Genomic DNA, 22716 nt, shown 5'->3' with positions numbered 1-22716 from the left:
TTGTTTAATAAGGCAATATAAAGATTTACAACAGTCGGGTGCCAGTATAGCTCACCTGACTGACGTGGCAACCTGTATACTGAAGGCTACAGTCCTTGCTGCAGGGGCCTGTGTTCAGGTCTGCCCCAGACCTTATCTTTCATGCCATTACCCCTCACTTTCTCCTTATTTCCTGTCAAATAATGGCTAAGATATAGTGGCCCTGAGTGGGCAAGAAAACACCAGCAAATGGAAGAATACTAACACTAACACAACAGAAGTAATTTAAGGGACATGAAAGAAGAGGAAATTAAAAAATCTGGACCTGAAGACTGTTTTTTTTCCTCCCAGCACATTTAAATAGCATAATTTATCTAAACTTATTTGTAACTGCACAAACTTCTTAAAATATGAAAAACATCATGCTTGGAAAAAAAAGGTTACACCTAAAGTGATGGTGCTCAAAAGTTTAAAACTTCACATCAGCAAGATACGGCGCTGGCACGGCTGGCAGCCTTAAGCCAATTTCCCTCGGGATGAATAAAGTATGATCAATCAATCAATCAATCAATCAATCAATCAATCAATCAAGAGGAACATTTCAGCCTTTGAACCTTTAATCAGGCATTTCAATCAAACAGTCCAGTGGGGAGAAATCAATCAAGGATCAACATATCAATTTCACTGATAATGCAAAAATAATGTGGCTGCAAGACACATTTCACTTTAACTTAGTTGGAGCATCACTCGCTTGTTCTTTACTAGTATTATTCTGATAATAACAGTTTGATGGCTACTGTGGCTATGCTCCCTCCTTCTCACTTATAAGGAGAAGAAATGTTTTGAGGCTAAAACCCTAAAGGAAAAAAGTGGAAGGCATAATCTGTGAAAAAGTAAATTAGGGCACTTTAGACAAATCCTTGCAAAACACAGGCTGGTTAAATGCTAAAGAAAATGTGTGAAAGTTTAAATATATCCCTTGGCAATACTTGCATATGGTCCAGCTTAAGTTGTCTGTTTTAGAAAACAAAAGATCAGCTGGGATAGGCTCCAGCGCCCCCGCAACCCTGGACTGGATAAGCGGAAGAGAATGGATGGAATACATGGATACATGAGATCACGTGCCTCATTTGTTTAAGACACCTTTGGAAGTCGTTTTGATCAGTAACTTTTGTTCTTTAAACCAACGCGGGGCTTGTTTTAGTCTGCAAACGCAGAGAGTAACATACAGAAATTTCACATCAAAGAGAGTACAGCAGCAGAAATGTACCAGCTCCAGAAAAAAAGATAAATCCTACAGTTTTTATCAACTGAAGACGCCCGAATCACTCCATTAATCAACAGCAGCAATGAAATGCTAATCTACTGTATCTGTCATGTAGCCACAATAAACCATGAAGACTTTAAACACCTTGGTTTCAGACCCCGACTAGTATTCATTTTGATTTTCGTGGCAGTGTGGTACCAAATAAACAGGAAAACTGCAAAATTGCAGCTACAGAAAAACAAAATTATACTGCATTCCCTCTGAATCAAGTAGCGCTGGTTGTGATGTGGCATCATTTGGCACTAAAAGCACCAAGATTATTAAAATTTGATGTAATTAAGTAACGGCTCCAGGTCATTTGGAGGTGTGTTTCTCAGGCAGCTGTGCCAGCGTTAAGCCTTTAATAAGAAAAACATGCTTTATAAATCCTGTAAATTTTTGATACTTGCTCATTAACGTACAAACGGAGCACTAAAAGCGAAGGCTCGAACTGAGTAGCAACGACACTGGGTTGAGTTATCTGCATTACAGAGTTAGTGTGGATAATAACACATCGCTGTACGTTTTTTAAAAGTTTTTAAAATGATGTTTGCTTTCTTTTGACTCCTTTTTTTTTTTAGTTTTTAATCATTCTCTTTAATGGATCCAGGAGAAACATCCTCTGAGTGTTAACAACAGTTGGTCCATTTAAAGGACTTAATGCTGTCATTTATTTCTCATTTCAGAGCCGCCTGGAAACATTTAGTTAAATCAAACTGTCGATGTAAAATTGCACGAGAGAGAAAAAACAGTCCTCTTTCTTTTAGTTACATTTAATGCTGTTTAGCCTCTCGATTACTTTTACATGTTGCCATCAGAGCAGGTCGCCCAGTTCAATAAGCGGTAATGCTCAAAGTTCATACAGCGATGATTTAGTGTGAAAACATTCATAAGTTTTAAGAGTTAAGAGCCTGAAAAACCCACAAGAAGCCTAACCGGAGACCCGGACGGAGCGTCGACATCACTTTGACATTTTGGCCGCGTTCGAGTATCGCTGAGCGACACACCAGACACACATACACACTCTCTCCAACATGCTTGTCGAGCGGTTCAGGAGTCCACCGTAGATAACAGCCTTGCCCCTGATTCATGACATGGAAAAACTCTTTAGAGGACAGAAAGGCAATTATGGGAAGTTCAAGAGTATCTAGCTGTCAGGGAAATGTTCGTGTTGGAAGTCTGCACGGTAAAAAGAGGCAGATAAAAAAGAAAAAACAAAGACGAAGAATCAACAGAGTAAGTGAGAAGCACAGTGACGGGAAGACAAGGACAGCTGAGCTGAGTTGTGACTAGTTAACATGTTTGAAGATTAAAAAACAAGCAACTACTTGTCAACTTCTTGACAACACAACATAAACGCTGAAAAGGAATTAAATTGGCATTCACAAATCACTACGAGTGGCCTCTGTTTTTCTATATTAATGACGTTTCTGTTTGCTGTGCTGATTTTTTTTCCAGACCTCTGACTCACTGAAGCATTCGATACCTGCAATTATAATCCAGATAATTTGACTCTGTGGAGCACATATAAATGTACTGATTGCCATGCCACTTTAAAGGTGATAAAGGCTACTAATTAGCATCCAGTAAATTATGGCCCACCCAGGTAGCAGTGTTTGCAATGTAATTTCAACACTTCAAAGTTAAAGTACCTTTTCATGAAGTGCTCACCTTATTTTTTTTCTACTTCTAGCAAAAAAAAGTCCCCTTTTATCAGGCTTACGGCATTACTTTACACACTCCATGGTTTTTTTTTAGTAAAGTAAAACTTTCACAGAAGGCATTTTTCACAAACAAATACCGTTCATAGTTCTCTGCAATTCACAGAAAGTCAATTTAGAGTCTTTCATAATGCTGGTAGGAATGCAATTTAAGATTGATTTTCAAAAACGAAGCCAAACAAACGCGAAAGAAATCCAACCTTGAAATAACGCAGCCGCAGCTTCAATTCGAAGGCACAATACATGTCCTCAATAGAAAAGTTAAAATGAAGGCAAAAGTCTATCTTACATAACATACCTTACATACCTCAGCTTCGAATTAAACACATCCAGCCCCTAGCTCAATAATGAATGATGCCCCGAATAAATAAATAAATAAAAAGAGCACCAAATGTTTTTTTTCTTACTCCGCGTAAACATCTAGAGGCAATTCAATCATGTCCTCTCAGCATCAATGTTCAAACTTTTTCAGTTTAATTGAAAAAGTTGTTAAAACAGCAATCATCAAAATTTGAAGCTGCTCATTATTTGTGATGTAAATCTGTTTGCCCAGAGGCGAAACTTGTTCATTTACTCAGAGGCAGAGCGGCACAGAGGAACAGACCTCGGCGCCGGCACTGCAGGTGACGGTGGCTACGCCCTCAGGCACCGGATCCTTTTTAAAATGCCATGCAGCGTCGCCAGTGCTGAATGACTTCTTCTTTAGAGACACCTTCATACAACTCAAATGCCGATGGTGATGCCTCAGTACACTCGGTGGCAGGAGGCTACACCTCTTATTCAAACTCTGATGAACTGCCAGACTGAGCGCTGAGCTGTAACACAGAGGAAGGTCTCTTCTTTTCCTTTTTCTCCCTGGCATTTGGCCTTCAGACTGTGATCAACATCCTTATCCAAAAAAAAAAGTTCTCCTTCAACTTTAAAAGTCAGACTTCATCTGCAGATAGTAAGAGAATGGTGCAGTGCATTCTGCTGCGGTGAGGTGGAAAAGAAACAGATCGAGAATACTGCAAAGTATTTGTCAAGCAATTATCAGTAACTTTTTTTAAACACGATCTTCGAACTTGGCCTCCTCTTACCATCACAGTGTGTGTGGCTTTGCTGGAGGGTTGCAGCCCTAAACCTTCCTGAACACAGCAAAATAAAAAGAAAATAAAATGCTCTCAAACACCAGTGTACTGTAAGTCATCAGTCTCAAAGGGATTACTTTTCTGTGTATCTATAGCCAAACACCGGCCTCTTTATTAGGCCTTACTAGAACCCGCTTTTACCTTCAGAACAGTTTCAGTTTTTCACAGCACAGAATCAACAAGATCCTGGAAACATTCCTCAGATGTCTGGGATGATGCGCTCCCGTTCCACCACATCTCAAAGGAGCTCCACTGGATTGAAATCTGGTGACTGTGGAGGGCATTTCATGTCCAAGAAACCAGTCTGAGATGATTTGGGCTTTGTGACATGATGCAGTATTTGCTGGAATCAGCCATCAGAGGATGGGTACACTGTGGTCATAAAGGTCAGCAGCAATACTCCGGCAGGCTGTGGTGTTAAAACAAACCTCAGTCTGGCCCAAAGTATGCCAAGAAAATATCTCCCACACCATTACACCACCACCAACAGCCTGAAGGTTCCCAGACAGACCCATGGTTTCATGTTGTTTACTCTAAATCCTGATCCCACCATCCAAATGTCACAGCAGAAATCACGAGTCATCAGACCAGGCAGGCGATGTCTTTCTAATCATCCTCAGTTTCCTGTTTTTAGCTGACAGAAGTGACATTTGGTGCGATTGTCTGGTGCTACAGACCATCTGCTTCAAGGTTTGATGTGTTGTGCATTCAGAGATGCTTTTTTGCATAACCTGGTTGTAACAAGTGGTTACTCAAGTTACCGTTGCCTTTCTATCAGCCTGACGCTGTCTCGCCATTTGGTTTGAACATCAGCAGGTCGTCTTCACCATGTCTAAATGCTCTGAGTTGCTGCCATTGGATTGCGTTGCGAGGAGTTTAAAGGGTGTACATAATAAAGTGGCCTAAAGTGTAAAATCCTGCATGCTCGATTGTTATGACACCATCAAGGCTCTTCACGTTATTTAATAGAGTGTCTTTTAGAGTTAGTCAGCCATCAAATGCTGGGTCAGCGCATTTTGTCACAGAGGCGTGAGAACTAATTTAAAATGCCATACAAGTAGTGCAAAAAGAGACCAAATCGGTTTAAGCTGCAAAGAATTACAGCTGTTATTGTGAATGTTATGATGAGAAGCTCCAGCAGACAATCATTTTAAGGGACTAACACAAGGCTGAGGATAAAGAAATTTGCATTATGCCTCGATTCAGTTATTTCATCTTTTATGAGAGAAGCAGCTTCAAGACTCTATTACAGCCTCTTTACTGTCGGTTTGGATGTAGCAATCCTCAAACCATTACAGAGGTAAACAAGTTTAGGCATGGCTTGGCATGTCTGCACCCCCCTCTATGCATAAACCTTTTTAGTATTTTGGGGCATCTTTCCAAGCATGAGAAGTTTGAGAACCTTCGTTTTCTTTTTTATTGTATTTGAGCTTACAATAACACAAGGAGAACACTCAGCTATCCCTTTTTTAAAGTGATTCATTATTAATAAGGTTTTCTAAACTGTAATCATAGGCAAACGCTTTTATGCAATAAAGGTGCTTTGCATTTTGCATTCAATGTAAGATGTGTGACATCACAAAGCAGCGTTAAATTCACAAAAAACAAATAAACATGCAGTCTGCTCACAGTTTTCTGCACATCAGTGTTCAGACAGACCGATGAGAAGAATACGGCTCATTTTTACATTGGCCGTCTGCAGGGATCTAAAAGCTCATATTTCCCCCTCAGTTAACTGTCAGTTTCTCCACAGGGATGTCTAAAAGCCACTCACATGTCTCGATGTATTCCTCCTGATAGAGCCGAGCTTTTAGAGTAAAAGGTACATAAGCCTGGGGGATGTTGACCTCTGTGCCTATGGAAATTTTTAAGTGTACCTCTGAGTGCATCATTGTGTGCGTGTGCGCGTGCCGCATCGACGTGTTTGCGTGGAGGTGAAAGGATTGATCTCTGTTATCGGTGCGAATCGGATTAATCGCGTAGGCCAGTAAACCACCATCTAACAAGGTGGAGTGGTGAAAACACACCTACATAAAGACACGCATGTATGCACCCACACACGCACAAACGCCTACACCCTCACATCTGAATACACATACTGAAACCTCTCCGATAGGAAAACTTGAGCACGTTAGAAGCATATATAAAGGTCAACACTGAAAGTGGCACAGTACACTGCATAGGCGTATACAGTACACACACACACAAGCAACTACACATTGCAAGTGGACAGGAACTAAGTGTGAGAGACCCAGAAAGAAAGGGACACGCCCCTCTATTTTAGTTCAATCCCCTGGGGAAATCACATACTGACACCTCTTCTCCTGCTGTTCTTTCACCCACTTCCTCAGTTCTTTTTTCTTTTTTCCTCTGGCTTTTATTCTCCCCTCTATTCAAGTCTCCATTCAGTAATGGTCTATTACCACAATGGAAGGCCCACAAATTGAATGGGACAGAATGAGAATAGCACCAAAACACACAAACAGCTACAAAAAATTCACACCGTGTCACATTAGGAAGGAAATGAAGAGTGAAGAGAAAAGTGCACCTTTTTCTTTATCTATCTATCTATCTATCTATCTATCTATCTATCTATCTATCTATCTATCTATCTATCTATCTATCTATCTATCTATCTATCTATCTATCTATCTATCTATCTATCTATCTATCTATCTCGTCCACCTCTCAGTACCTATTATTCATACTGCCTCTCTTCTGCCTCTGCACTCACATCCTTATCTAACTTGGCCTCGCTGGCGTTAAGCTACTGCAGTGATGCCAGATGAACAGAAAACCATCTACTTTTTTTTTTTTTGGGAAAAGAAGCGTGGGCAGGCCACCCACCTTAAGTTTTGGATTTTATGCCGTTGCTCATAAACTAGTGAACAGTTGTTGAGTAAAAAAAAGGTTGTTTTTATGAGGCACAGGCATGAGTGGGATGAAGCAAGAAACACAGAAAAAGGTGAGACATATGTTTATATATGCATGCTTTTTGTTGCCTGGTAAACTAAATTTACGTTATATAATATTACAGGATGTCTTTGCCATCCTCAAAATAGAATAAGAAAAATTTAGTGGTCGTGATGGACGCACATGCAGCTTTTGGCTAAGAAATCCCATAAAGCCTAAATGGCTTTGGCGCTTAGATAAAAGAAGGGTAATGTATTGTTATGCTGCACTTCATCTCACACTTACAGCGTCCAAACAATGATTCATAATTCTCTGAAATTCATGTTATTTATTTAAGCTTTATTTAACCAGGAAAATAGGACTCTCCTGAAATTAAAAATGTCTTTTACAAGAGATCCCTGGTGAAGAAAGAAAGCAGTGCAACCAGCAGAGTTGCATAAACTCAAGTTAAGTAGACTGAAATACAGGCGATAAAAAATAAAAATACAAAAACAACCAAATTTTATAAACTTCGGAGCCAATAAACCCTAAAACTCATTGCCTGCTGCCTGAAACACGGATAATACAATCCAAAAACTTGCAGCCTGGAGTAACTACTTTAAAATCACCTGAAGTTTTACTGAGACCAGTTCCTTAAGTTTTTGTTGATGTTGAAATGTTAATTGGATTCTCCCTGCAGACTACCCCGACGATGAGGCATGTGTACGTCCACCTTTTAACTTTTCATGACTTATATTTTTTCAGACATGCAGCAAAAACACCGACTGCAGCTCATTACCAAACTCTGGACTGACCGAACACTTGCCCTTATAGCTTTATTCTGTGTGTAGTTATATTATTAATGATGTGCCAGTCAGAAATCTGAAGAAACTGACATTAAAATATTGTTACTGCCAGAAGTTTCCTGCAACCTTAAGCAACACATAGTTGGTTTTTTATCATTAAAGTAGCAAATGAGGCTAAAAACCTTCCATTTTGACCGAGGTCACAAACCTCCCTTAGTTATGGAGCTGCAGACTCAGGCTATTAAGGACATGGCATGATGCACCAAGCGTTTTCCTCCACTCCCTAGTTTTTCACTCGCCATGCATTTATAATGTGCATACTGTAGGACCACTATGGCAGGCCATTAACTGTTTTCTATCCTCTCCCATAGCTTGTATTTTCTCCTGTTTGTTGTTGGTTTTTATGCTTTTTTTTCTCTTCCTTTTAAAAGTCTCTCCCTATCAAAACTGAGTTCTTTTTTCCCACCATCACCCTCTGCTTGCTCACTGTGGATCATCAGATAACTGGGACTCCCTCTTAAATATTGTATGATCTTTACCTCACAATGCAAAGCACCTTGGACTGAATTGAATTAAACTCTGACAAACATCAGCTTGCACCATGAAAGCCTGCAAAGGCGTATCTGTTGCTGTACTTGCTTAAAGAGTTTCTGGGTAGAGGATCACTTTAAGAAAGAGTTGCAGAACAACTTCTCTATATCCTTTCTGCCTACATGAGGTGAATGATGACTCACCGCTTGTTTCTTTCTTCTGTTTTGCTCAAAGTGGTGAATGCGCCTGGAGGCAGATAAAGCCACCTCACAATTTCACTTTTCTTGTTGTACTGTGGCAAGGCCACAGACGAATTAGCTTCAGAGAGGGGTCAGTTACTGCAAAGTGGGTTTTGCAAAAGGCGAATAGATCATTTCTTCTTAACAGGCATACAATTTAAACTGATTTCTCACTGGGCGAATATACCATTTCTTTACACATGAGAGCCAGAGAGCTTTAAGAAGCAGCAAGTCATGTCATGTACCAAAATCCGAGGAAGCGAGAAGCAGCGTGGATTACATGCTTCTCTCTTGATCGCTGGCTAATGAATCCACGCATATGCTTAAGAGTAATGTCCATGGAGCCCTGGGGAGCATTTTTGTGTGCTGAATAAATCAAAGTTCTTCTCCGTTTTCTTTTTGTTCTTGTCGGGGCAGAGGTGAGGAAATAATTAAGACCCAATTTTTACTTTCATGTCATATTTACAATTTTTTTTTAATTGGTGTGGACAGCTTTGCTGTAAAAGCTTTGTGAAAATTAATTTATTCCTAATTAATTTAATATTTTGCTAAACTAATTCATGTTTATATGTATGAGTGGTGCAATTACAAAACTGTTGTTCACAGACAACAAAACCCACAGTTTCTAAAGCACAAGACCTGTGGCTGGTAATCAATGTAATATACTGGTTGTGTTTAGTTAAAACCCAGTGAGTGACCACAGGTTACAAACTGGAGAGACAATAAGAAGTAATGTCATGTTCACTGCAGGAAAAAAATGTTATATTACAATAACATTATAGTTTATTTTTATTTTTAGGACCATTTCTTGCAAGTCAGTCTCCCCCGATCTCTGCCTACCTTCATTTCTACATTAAATAAATGCCCAGAAATGAACAACAATGAAGGTTCAGCATCCCCGGGGTATCTTTTAGGAGTCTCTTACCCTACTGTAGCATCAGTCACATGAAGCTGGTTATCAACTCATTAACTTAACTCAGTGTTTTCCCTGCACATTAACATAAAACCTGGAAGAAAAGCCAGCAAAAATAATGAATGTGCAAGTTAACAGACTTATCGATATCATAGCTCTCTCGCAAGGACACGAGAAAATCAGATGGATTATAATTGAGTATTTCATAAGCGTACTATTTAAAAGTTGGATTTAGTTTTTTATTCTTCCAGTTGCAGTCTGAGGAAAGAATAAATATAAAAACAGAATTTATTTTATGTGCAAAAATGTAATACTAAGGTCTACAGGTGTTTTAGGATCACATATTCGTGCCAATAGCATCCCTGTGTTTCCCTGATGCTAACATTAGACGTTAGGTCTAAAGGATCTTCCAACATTACCTGCTCCACAGCAGGTTAAGTTACCATGGCAATGTACCCGATAAGAAGTGAACTGCCTTCATAGCACAGAAACCCTAAAGTTATTTGGATATGATGAAATCGTGCTTCGTAGTACAGCCCTCAGTTTGGGGTTCAGAGTCAGCGCCCAAAGCACTTCAATATGAGGACAAGAGCAGCTGAGGAACAAGCCCGCAATTAAAGGATGAGTAACTATATCTCATCTTTAACCTTATTAGAGGCGAAACAATCAATTAAAATGCAAGAACGTGATTAATGGAAACCATCCACGGCAACAGTTTTTGTGGCCTCGTAGTGTTTGGCTGCAGTCTTTGGAAACTCTCGTGCCTGCTTGCCTTGTTTTTCGTCATATCAACATTGCCAGCTGACAAAGAACGTGTCGTGATTATCACCTTTCTGTCTGAATGAAAGGGGGGGGGCTCGAATGCCTACTCGTTCTTTTTGGAGTTTTGCAACTCAGCAGGGTGCCTGGACAACAAATATACAGCCGTACAGCATATTTACCTGCAGATATGTGAGAGTAACGGTCTGTGGGTATGTGAACACGCGCATGCAAGCAGAAGGAGAAAGAGCTTGTTCAATGCCCCACAGGGATCCACTTGAGATAAAATTCAGCAGCTCTGAATAATACAGTCCATTTATCAAAGAAAAAGCGCTAACCCTGACATGCGCACGCACACAACGCATATATACAGCGCTCACAGAGGGTTGTTGTGGAGTGAAGGTGCCCTTGTGTCCGCAGTCATTTATCAGAATGTGTAATTCAAAGTGCCATGGCAGGCGAAGCCCGATGGTCTGAACTTGAATTTCTTCTCATTGCTTTGAACCGTACAGCATGTAATGCAACACTGCTGTGCCCCTGTAAAGTAAAACACCCTCTCCCCTCTGTCTGGATTTGCATCACTCAGCCACAGAAAGCCCCGCCACGGGAAAAATGCCACCACAGCAGGACAAGAAGGCAAATAAGCAAAAGCACTATCTTTTATCTTAACAATGCAGAAAAAAAAGTTTGAAGCAACTTTGCTTTTTAATAATATAAAGTTTCCTAACAACCATCATTAAGTAAAAATACATAAATTTAACCATGCTCCAAAATCCTCATCTGGGAGCCACGGGACGAAACAACCAAACTATGTAAAGTAGGTAGAAATACCTCAACCACATACTCTGGTTAATTCTTACTAACCAAAAATACATTAATATTACAGTTTTAGTACAAGTAAAAGTTGATTTTGGTAGTGAAAATTGTAGAGTAAAGGTATTGTGATATTTGTAGCCACTGCAAATTTAAATATGTAAAAGAAAACAATCACTTATATTAAATGAGAGTATAGCACTCACTATAACACAAAGTCAGCTAAACCTCAGGAGTGTTACAGTTTTTCTCAGTTGCTTTGGTGCATTTCTCACAACAGAATTAAACTTTGCACAATAGTTAGTTCAACCTCCACAACATGTAGTCGTTTTGGCACAACCTTGTGGCGGTTTCATGTTCATTTCGTCCAAAGGCAAATGCCTTTGGCCATGAAGCAGTTGAGTAAGTACAAATATCTAAAGAATGGTCACTTTTGACTTGCTATTCATCACTATCTCCTTGCTTCTATCATGAATGTCACAATTATTTATACTTGTACCGGCTGAATAGTCATTGTCCATACAACTAATAGTCTTCATTTCATTGCTTGTGTCAGTGCACTCAAAATTGTTGAACATTTTGTCAAACAATTTGTACACCCATTTTGAAAACCCTATTTTTAAGGAGTTTCCATGAAAATCTCCATAAATGACTTTTCTCAGGTGAACCTTATCTCACACTAATGAAAATTGGTGTGTGTTACTCTTACTTGCAACCAATGAAAAGCCTCTTCTACCCAGTCACAGGTGAATCGCGTTACAGTATCCCCTACTCTACAAGTATATATATAATGTAAACCAACAGACAGGATTGGCATGAGGTGCATACTGAATCTACAAAAGCTTGTGATGACATCACAGCAGAGTCCTGCAGAGGGTGGATTCGACACTCCAGACGATACTTTCCCCGATGCAACGATAGAGCTGACATTCGCTGTGATGTTGATGCAAATATGTGGGCAGACAGACGGGAGCGTCTAGATATCAATGACTGATATGCAGCAGTATCTGTTTTTCAGGGGGGTTTTTTTGTTTCATAACTACTGCAGTAAGGTTTACTGTCTAAGTGAGTTTATGTTTGCTGTAAAATATTTGATTTATTGTATTTCCCCAGTTGCACAATGCTGTGCACAGGTTCAATTGAATATTATCAAGAGTGCATATGAAGTGTCTTGAGTTTCCTTTACAATTTATGGTTTTCAGACTTGACATGTCATTGGGAAGCACCTACAAAGAAATCCGTCACAATGAGAACATGTTCAAACCATTTGATTTTGTGACCAAAGGTGCTGGTGTACTGACTTGTAATTGTGACAGCCCAGAAACTTTGATTGATATAAGTACTTGCTTTTGATGAATATATTATCTGTTTTGATTAAGGGACTTGCTTTTGAAGCATTGACTACTTATTTTGAGCAACTGACTTGCTTTTGAACAACTGCCTTTTCTTTTTGATGAAGTGACTCACTTTTGCAAGTTATCCACCATGTTTTGCAGTTTGCACTAATTGTTTTGAGAAGAGCCTTAGTAGTGGTGCAGAGATCAATTCTGTTGTGAGAAATGCACCAAAGCAACTGAGAAAAACTGTAATCTGTCCAGTTAGAAATCACGAAACACTGTGAGTTCATTTCACCTGCTTTGATGCAAATGAAAGTGATAACAGGTGCAACAGAGAGGCGACAATAACACAAGACCAACAAAGTTGTTTGGTCTTGTAGCTGCTGTCCATAGATCATTTCTTTCTTATTATTTAAACCTCCTGAGTGTTTTTCCTCTTCTTTTGCTTTTTTCTCGTCAGTGTTGGTAGCATGAGACTGTGCCTGTAGCCCATACTGGTAGTCCAGCTCCTCCAGGATGGCACATCCATATTGCAAAAAGGTGTCTTTGTCTCAACAGTGTAGAGGAAATATCCGAGTTGAGCTGTTACATGTGGAGAGCTGGACAGGGCAGTTGAAGGGCAATCACCTAGCCCGAAATAACCTCCAGCGGATTACTCATGTGCATGTTTCTGACCAAACTGTCAGATACCGACTCGATGAGGGTGGCACGACGGCCTGAGGTCCTTTAGTGGGACCTGTGCTCACAGACCGGCATCGTGTAGCTCGACTGGCATTCGCCTGAGAACACCAGAACTGACAGGTCCGCTACTGGCGCCCTGTTCTCTTCACAGATGAGAGCAGATTCACACTGAGCTCATGCGACAGACATGAAGAGTCTGGAGACAACGTGGCGAACACAGTGGTACCTGCAACATCATCCAGCTGTTTTGGCAATAGGTCATTGATGAAATGCGAGGTCACGTCCTTGGAGGGTCGCACAGACCTCCACGTGTTAGCCAGCTGTAGCCTGATTGATGTTAGCAGGATTAAATCCTCACCTATTGTCACACCTTACGCTAGGGGTGGGTTCCTCCTGGTGCAGGACAATGCGCTGCCCCATGAGGCCAGAATGTGTAGGCAATCCCTGAATGAAGGAGGCACTGATGCCATTGTCTAGCCCTGATTTGTCCCAGACCTGAATCTAATGAGAACTTCAGGGAGTTTTTACATCGATGCACCTGTCACCAACAGATAGCACCACAGACTGATCAGGAGCTAACTCATACCCTGATCCCTGTCTGGAAGGAGATCCCCCAGGACACCATCCACCATCTCATCAGGAGCATTTACAGATCTTGTCCAAAGTGCATCCAAGTCAGATCGGGCTTTGATTTCAGATTTTAATGTTGATTTTTAACCTGCTTATTTCATTGATCAGCTTCTGGTGTGATTTAAGTGTTTTGAGCATTGCACAACATACTGTAGTTGTGGCTCACATCATCAGGCACCTTTAATTAAAACCTTTCATCAGTTCTCTTAATGACTTTTGGATTCTTTCATTTGCATTAAAGTAGAAGACAAATTATTACAACCAAAGCAGGTAACCTTCCTCTTTGCTTCTGCACTGGGGCTAAGCAAGGATGAATGTCTTAAGATTACTGCAATGAAACCTACGAATGACATGACTGATAAAGAATGATGGTGTGTAAACTTGAAACTGACACTTGCACAAAAAGACAATGAAAAGAAATGTGGTCTATTTTCCCTTTAGGCTATACAGTATAACGCTCACTACGAAGTTTGATCTGCAAACAAACTGAAACTGTCCTTGATTAAAACATCAAAGCAGAACAACACAGGCTGTACGAATGAATATCTGCTGAGTTTGATTTAATTAAACAGCTTATTATTGCTTCGTGTTTACTCTGAGCCTCGGGTTCAGCAATTCTGCTACAAGGAGGAGGGGTTTCTGTTTTTGATCATGCACAGGTTGGTGCTGCTCTGTGCACAACACAATCAAATTGAAAAATGGACGTCCATAAGAGTAAAGTTCACCGAAAAGTTTCTTTCCCAGCAGAGAGCACGGCATATACAGAATCCTAATATTTAAAGCAAACTATTGTTGTCTGGTCCAATACTGTACTTTTCCAAAACATTTACAGAAAATCAAACAAAGTCCACAGGCAATCACGCAACAAGCTCACCGAGCACCGCTGTCTACATCAGTTAATGAGCCACCAAGCTTGCCTGCTGCCTTCACCGAACGGGCAATCGATTCAAGCTGTCACCTCACTGCACATTCTCCGCCGCTGCAGCCACTGCTCATGCATGACACACCTACCTGTTATTACCCAGTCCCTCGAGGTTTGGAATCGAAATACTGCGTTGGGAATTGGAAAACCTTATGAATCCTGCTCCCCATAGTTTCAGTTGTGCCACAATCGATCAGCGCAATAAAACCCAGAGCAGAAGCTCATACATGCTGGATATTAACTGTAAGACTGCGAGTATGTGGAGCTCCACAATATTATGTACAAGACACACATAGCAAGCAAATCATCCTCCAGATAATCTGATCTCCATGTGGTTTCTGCTGCATGTAAACGTCCTTCCCATCGTGTAAAATGATGCAGTCTCCTTATTTGTTGCACAGCTTTAGATATCTTTGGAGTTGTGACTGTGCGGTACATTTAATGCATGATTCCAGACTTTGCATTTAAAGAATTTACACATGACTGAGGTATAATTTAGATGCAGGCACGCAGGCGATGAGACACGCACTCTGTGCTCTGCCATCATCTATATGAAGAGCACTTTAAAATATTCTCACTACAATGCTCGTGAGTCACTTGAGTCTTCACGACCCTGCTCCTGCAGGTTTTAAGGGTCGTGTAATTTGAGGTTATCTGCCGCTGCGAAGTGACTGACAATCCACCTTCCATGTAGCGGCACACCCACACCACCTCACATGCAGTTCAGCGACACACACACACACACACAGGTCACTGGTCTTCTGCGACCATTTGAGGCGATTTGTTTCAATTGCCTGATCAACAACAATGGGATCAGCGGTGTGTGTATTTGGCTGAATCCGCTGAATATGAAGCTCCAGGTTCGCTGCTTACAGCCCCATGTCGCATCGGTGGTATATTATTGAGGATAAAATCAAGTCAGACAAGAAGAACTACACTCTGGAGGTTTCACACGAGGCTGAAAAGGCCACATCAGGGCTTAAGGGCAACAGCGCTGCTTCCTGATGTCTCCTTTCAAAAGGAAAATGTTTGATATTAGCGGGATATTAGCGACTTTTTGCATCAGACTCTGGCTACAGTGGATGGATTTTTTTTTCAGTGATTCCTTCTACTGGCTCCAAAAGAGAATTCAAGATTAAATAAATACCTTTTTGGAGTATAAGCCAAGCTTAAAATAACGAGATAAGACAAGCTATTTTGACTAATAGTGAAAGAGCAGTGCGTCAGTAGCTTTACTGTGAGCTCAGCTCTATGTCTTATTGTTTTGCATGTATGCAAATGAACTGTGGACACCCGGATCTGCCCACAACCACTAGATCAGACTGTATGAACAGGTAAAAATGTATAAAATATTTCACTTTACGCAAGCAACAAGTAAAATGGTTTTCTTAAACCTTTGTCGTCAGATCAGATTAACACTTTTATCTCAAGGGCAGGCACGCTCATATAGAGCAAGCAGATACATGCCCAGTGCAACTAATGCAATAGTCATGTTTTAACCCCCATAAGAAAGCTTTCTCTTCCAGCGGTGAGGTCAGAGCACAGAGTCTAACCCTCGCTCCTCAAACTCACAATTATAACACTATACAACGCAAACCCCCAGTGGGCTAAACCTACTCCATTCAGCAGAACCACTTTCATGTCATTAAGGTCAAGCTATCAGGGGAGCTCGTCTCTGGAGTTCTGGGACACACACTCAAATCCCCTCACGCACACACAGAAATAATTACAGGGTTTTTTTCCTTCGTAATTCAAATGGGCTTTTTTTCTTCCACCTTAACATTCAGTGCAGAATTTTCCCCTGCTTTTAACCCGTGCCCGTCATCTTTGGCTAAATGAGAAGAAAACGTGGAAACATCTGTGCAGAGAAATGAGAAAATGACAAGGATAGCGGATAACTGGGAGCTGGAGGAGAAAGGTGAATGAACACACCTGTCCACAAGTGTTGCTTCTGCACGCACTTGTTGAAAGTCACAGAGCTCGCAGACGTGTACGTAAACACTTCAGAGACTTTGGAGTGAAGCATGTTTGTGTGAGTATAAGCATCTATGAAGCCAAAATGATAATAATAATAATTTGTATTGACACACAGACACCCAGTGGAGTGGAGAGTGAGAAGAATCCACAAAAATAATTATTTTGTTAAACAACCTCCCATTCCCTGATGAACTAATCCTCACATCTGTTTCACTGGAGACTGAGGAGAGATGAGTCTGCTGCTTTTACTGCCGCACTGTCTCGCAGGCACGTACAAGGCAGCATATAAGCGAATGCATTTTACTCCATCACTGTATAAACTCACAAATCTCATAATTTCAGTGATGCATGACAGCAGATACGAACACTGAGGTTCTTCTTAATCGCCCTCCACCCCTCCAGCTCCTACTTATCTGCCATCCAGAGTACTGTAAGATCCATGGTGTCACAAAAATACTTTATTGTGGACAAAACTGCACTCAAGAAAATGAATGCAAAAACTTTCTCTCCCTTTGTAACCTGTAGCAACTGTGACGCTTCAGGCCGTCCTACTGCAGGGCGTTACGCTCCCTCCAGACCAAATCACACAAGGAATTACAGTACGGGTGACGACAACTAACCATTAACAAACAAAACAGGCTGTAAGAGAGGAATGCAGTTGGACAGGACTTTCAGCCGTGTAACCTGAGTGTGGAAACACGTACGTGGACATCTGACGCACAAATGCATTTTCAGCGTAAAGGCAGATACACACATACCGTACCTGCAGGCAGGTGTGTACGAATGAAGGCCGCAAGAATAAAAGAACTACGTCGCTGCAGTCAAACACACAAAAGGCAGTAATGTTTTTTACATGAAGCAACATGTGGACAAAAAAAGTGTCGGGAAACACCACAGTAGATTTTTCAGACCCATGTTTAGGTGTCCAGCACGTCTTTGTTCTCAGAAACACTGACACGGATAAAGCATTTCTTTATGTTTATCACCTAACCCGCATGTGTGACACTGCACATGCGCCTACACCCCTGTGAGCATATATCTAGGTAATTGAATCTGAGCACAACATGTCAACACTGGCAGCCAATCAAACTTTCTTTCTTTTTTTCCTTTTTTTAATTCCACTCCCAACACTATATCTCTCAGCAATATAACTCACAAATGCACGCATACGCTCACGCTGCTTGACGGCACATGTGAATATAACAGAGGGTAGCAATTTTAGATTTTATGCATCTGCGTGTCATAAATCATACAAATGCAAAATAAGGAGCAGTAGGGATGACAGGATGCAGGGGGAAGTAGGAAAGATGAAACAACACGAGGCTTGCTGATCTGGGGACCGCAAGAACAAACAGCGGCAATTTAACTGTTAGCCTAAAACAAACACACACATACACACCCACACACACACACACACACGTGCAAACAAGCACACCACAAGTGAATAGAGACTACAGTGCACAGGGCTCATCTGCCATTGAAAGAAAAGGCACTGTCTTTAATTTCCTACCTTTCATGTTTATAGCTGCTTTATGTTTCATCTTTCCATTCCTTATCCCCCCACCCAACCTCCCCCCACTCTCTCTCTCTCTCTCTCTCTCTCTTTCACACACACACACACACACATGCAGAGAAGTAATAAGCCTCTCAGTGACTCAATCAACAGAAAAAGAGAGAAAGCAACAGGAGCTGAAACTTACCTTCCACAGACAAAAAGTCATCATTAGCACCCCCCCAAAAAATAGAATAGAGAGGGACAAAAAAAGAGACAGTGGGGGTGTGTGTGTTAAAGGGAGGACAAAGGAAGGGACGATGAGACTGATTGTATATTGGGAAAACCGGAGAGTTGAAGGAAAATGTTTAAAAAAATCAGTATTGTTGTTTATAATTGAAAGGAAGATGAAACAGAATAGAGGGCAGAGGGCGCAGAGGATTTTGCATCCTGTTTTTCAGGCAGTGTGGACAGAAGAGAAGAGAAGAGAAGAGAAGAGAAGAGAAGAGAAGAGAAGAGAAGAGAAGAGAAGAGAAGAGATCCTACCTGGAGTTGTTCGGACAGCGTGGTGGACTGTCTGGCACTCAGGGCTGGAGCTGAACTCTCGTCAGGACGCAGGAACACTTGCTGACCACGTCTGTAGGGATCAAAAACAGCAGTCAGGACCTCTGTGTGTGTCTGCATGTTTGAGTTGTCCTCTGTGCACGCCAGCTGTCAGACTCTAAGTGATAAGCTGGCAAAGGAGCATTTCCATTCACACACACACACACACACACACACTCCTAGACACAACAATTTATCTCTTCCTACATCTGAAAGGTGCAAGAATTTAAAGGTGTGTGTGAGGGAATGTAGGAGGGGAGAAAAAAGGTGAATGTGTTTGTGAAGTCCTTACAGGTCCTTTCCTTTCTTCCTCTCAAGCGCAGTCATGTCATCTCCACCTGTCGTACGCAGAGAGAGCGCCGGAGTCACACACACATTCGCACACACGGCGAAGTACCGAAGCACACACTCGCGCTGGCAGGCTGAGACGCACACTGGCGCGCTAACTCCACGAGCTGCAATGCATAGAGCTGAGAGTGAACACAGTCCCTCCTCCTCTCTCCTCCCACCTCTCTCTCATGCTCGCTCTCTCTCTCTTTTTCTCTTTCTATGTTCCTCCTCTGGGTCTTACCGCCTCCCTCAAACCCTCCCCATGATTCATCTCTCTACTGTCAGTATGTACGCTGAAGGGAACACTGTTATAAAGACACACATAATGGACCGACTTTAAAAAAAGAAATAGAATTACCATCTCGGTTTTGTTGTTTGCTTCTGGTAACATGTTCTTATATATAAAAATATGTATATAGTAATAAAATGTCAGGTTAAACTGATTTTACTTGGCTTTGTTACCTGTGTTTTCTTGCTTTTTTGTTGGTTTGTCAGTTCACCAAGACAGAATAAAACTCCCTGTATTTGTTCATGAGCCAATTCTAATGGAACAAAACTGCAGGCATGATTCAAATATGGATGTGGCTGCAAAGAAGCTACAAATTCTAAAACATGGATGCTTTCCTAACGTCATCAACCGAGCATCACAGAAGATCTCTACAATCAGCAGCCAGTGTTGGAGTCCCAAACTCAGAAATATAATCACAAGCTCACCTTCTGAATAGATTTATTTCCTATTTGCACGGCATCATGTCACACTGAAGCTGACCTTTGACCTTTCGAATATAAAATTTTAATTCACTGCTTTATTCTGTTAGGTATTTTTGTTATGGTCAGAAATGTGTTTGTGTCATTCATCCATCCACAAAATTATTGGTCATCTGGCTCCATCTCACTCTGTCCCCATCATCTTCCTCCGTCACATCAAGCTTCTGCATGTCCTCCTTCACTGCATCCATGAATCTTATTCTGTAGTCTTCCTCTTTTCCTTCTGTCTGGCAACTTCATCTGTCCAACATTGCCACCTTCCCTCCTCTTCACACGTCCAGACCATCTCAGCCTTCCCTCTCTAACTTTGTCTCCAAACTGCTCGACTTAAGCTGTTCCTCTGATGTACTCATTTCTCTTCCATCCTGGTCACTCCCAATGAGGCACCTCTAGCTCTGCCTCCTGTCTTTTTGTTAGAGTCACTGTCCAAACCATACATCATAGCAGGTCTCACTACCATCATGTAAACCTTCCCTTTCACTCTTGCTGCTTCTTCTGCCTCACATCACCCCTGACAGTTGTCTCCACCCACATCACCCTGCCTGGACTCTTGTCTTCACCTCTCTTGTGCACTGTCAGTTGATTTGGATGGCTGACCCCAAGTATTTAAAATGTATCTAGCTTCACTGTCTCTACCACTTGCATCTACACTTTTCCACCTCTCTTCCTCTTATTCACACACATGTATTCTGTCTTGCTTCTACTGTTTTTCATTCCTCTTCTCTCCAGCATATGCCTCCACCTCTCCAGGCTCTTTTCACCTGGTCCCTACTTTCTCTATACTTCTCCATTAACACTCTCAAAGCAAACATCACATCTGTAGTGATCCTTCTCAGCATGACGCCATACTGCAGCTCAGTTATCGTCATCTCTATTCTTAACCTAGCTAGAATGTCTCTCCCACATTTGTTCATAGGCTCACTCATCAGCATTAGCCCTCTGCAGTTACTATAGCTCTGCACCTTTGTCCTTGAATATCAGTACACTTCTCACTCTACAGGACTGTGTTACACATTCTGGTTTAAAACTCCACTGTCCTTTCTCCTCGACATCTGCACAGACTTTAGAAACTCCCCCCCCCAAAAAAACACAACCCAAAAACATCTGGTTATTTGCGCAACCACTTAAAATAATTGTATTTATTTGCAGATATTTGGAAATTCATGAAAATTCATGACAGTGAAGTCAGATGTGGAAAAGCTGTTGTTGCAAAAGTAACAAGGATAGATAATTAAAATTTGTCTGGCAACATCCTTTGGTTTTTGATAAAGTCTTATTTTGTTTTTAAGCAAACAAATTCACAAAATTTGGTTGTTGTTTTAATCACATCACGTGACCTTCTCGGGCTGATAAAGGAAATCTTTGCGCTCAAACCTTCAGGCTATACATTTTATGATATAGCAACAGGAGAAGAAAAGTGAGATTGCTCTGGTGTTACTTGGGTCTCCTACCATCGCACATGGTTTCAAATGCAATAAAGAATCATTTAAAACTCCCCACAGTGTCTAGAAGTATTTAAAAAAAAGGATTCACTTACATTGTTGGCCCTTTCATTTTTTCACACCCGCATTTATTATTGATGGAGTTTTCTTAATTCTAAATAAAACAGAATAAAACCTTTGAAAATAAATCCTGAAAATCAAAAGCAGAAGGAACCCTAATTTATCCGAAAAACCAGCTTAGCAGAAACACAGTCACACACCACCGGAGCTCGATGCTTTTAATCAGCCAGCAGATTTATCATATCGGAGTCTAGAGTGATGCTGACAGCGACAGGACATTTAGCATGAAGCTGTCAAACAGGCTGAATGGAGTCTGTCTAATGCAAGTCTATCAAACTCACAACAAACCACGGCTACACACGCTTACAAAGTCAGATCACATGTTAGCGGATGCTCTTCTTAAGCAGTTGTATCAAGTCAACACTCTGCCGGTAATTCTTGTTATTTTTAATACATTGTAGGTATTTGCATGATAGTTTGCTAAAAGCTAGGCCACTTAACTGAGTACAGATTTGAAGCTATCACAGACAGACAGCCACAGTGTGGGATTACGACGGACCGATTCAAATGAAGTAAGCGGCTTCGGTTCAAATGCTGAAAATTGGCCTGACTCGGGAAAGATAATGGTAATTGTTTGGAAAAACAATCAAAACTAAGCACTGTTGTGATGTGTTCACTGAAGGCTGAAATTGTCTGAAATAAATTCAAGGTTAAGCATTCATACTAAATCACATAGTGTACTGTCTTTGAGTAGTACTGTTGCTCTAATGTACATGCTCATGCTGGACAAATAATTAATGGCACATGTTATTTTATGAATTTATCACTACACTAAATTTAAGAACCAAACCCAGTTGAATCCTTTATGAATTTATAGAGTTCACAGGCAGTCAGAGGTTAAGCCCTGGCTCATGGGGTTATGCTGAGGTGAGAGTGCTCGGATATAAAATGCTCTAATATCAAACCCAGCGGCTGCCTGTTTTGTAAACAGTGAAGGGTTATTCCAGTACAGCGCAAGCTCAGACTGTATCGACTGTGTTGTGTTGGCTAATAGCTGCAAGACACAAAGAGATAATCAGCACAGCACACAGTTCATATCATCAACTCTGTATGGCACACACTCACAGAGGCAGGAGAGCAGGCCCTTACATATACTCAGAAACACAAGCAGAACTACAAACACACACCTCAAAATGGGTTAGTTCAAAGCGAACTCTCCTCAAAGACTGTCCCTCTTCATCTGCCGTGGACTCGGTGATCTAGATTACCTTTTACACACATGCACACACATGCACACACGCGCGAACACGGAAACACAGTTCTCAACGTTACTGCTGCCGTAGTACAGCTGAAGAGAATATTGATCTCCTGTTTCTGATTAAAAC

The 22716-nt window shown here is 41.2% G+C and overlaps 1 protein-coding gene across 2 annotated transcripts in view; it reads right to left on the bottom strand.

Moving 5' to 3' along the window:
• Positions 1-22716, bottom strand: part of pde2a (phosphodiesterase 2A) — a 173203-nt gene that overhangs the window by 99059 nt on the left and 51428 nt on the right. Inside the window, exons 1-2 of one of the 2 annotated variants that reach the window (XM_005454350.4) lie at positions 19024-19208; positions 18675-18765 (exon numbers count right to left, since the gene is read on the bottom strand). In XM_005454350.4, coding sequence (XP_005454407.1) covers positions 18675-18765; positions 19024-19058 — 126 coding nt within the window. In that variant the 5' untranslated portion in view covers positions 19059-19208. Of the gene's footprint in view, positions 1-18674; positions 18766-19023; positions 19209-22716 lie in introns of those variants that run through there. The other variant, XM_005454349.4, reaches the window with a different exon arrangement.

The sequence above is a fragment of the Oreochromis niloticus genome, linkage group LG14 (assembly GCF_001858045.2).
Source record: "Oreochromis niloticus isolate F11D_XX linkage group LG14, O_niloticus_UMD_NMBU, whole genome shotgun sequence".
NCBI lineage: Eukaryota > Metazoa > Chordata > Actinopteri > Cichliformes > Cichlidae > Oreochromis > Oreochromis niloticus.
The sequence above is the reverse complement of the archived record's forward strand: the minus strand, read 5'-3'. Positions and strand labels throughout refer to the sequence as shown.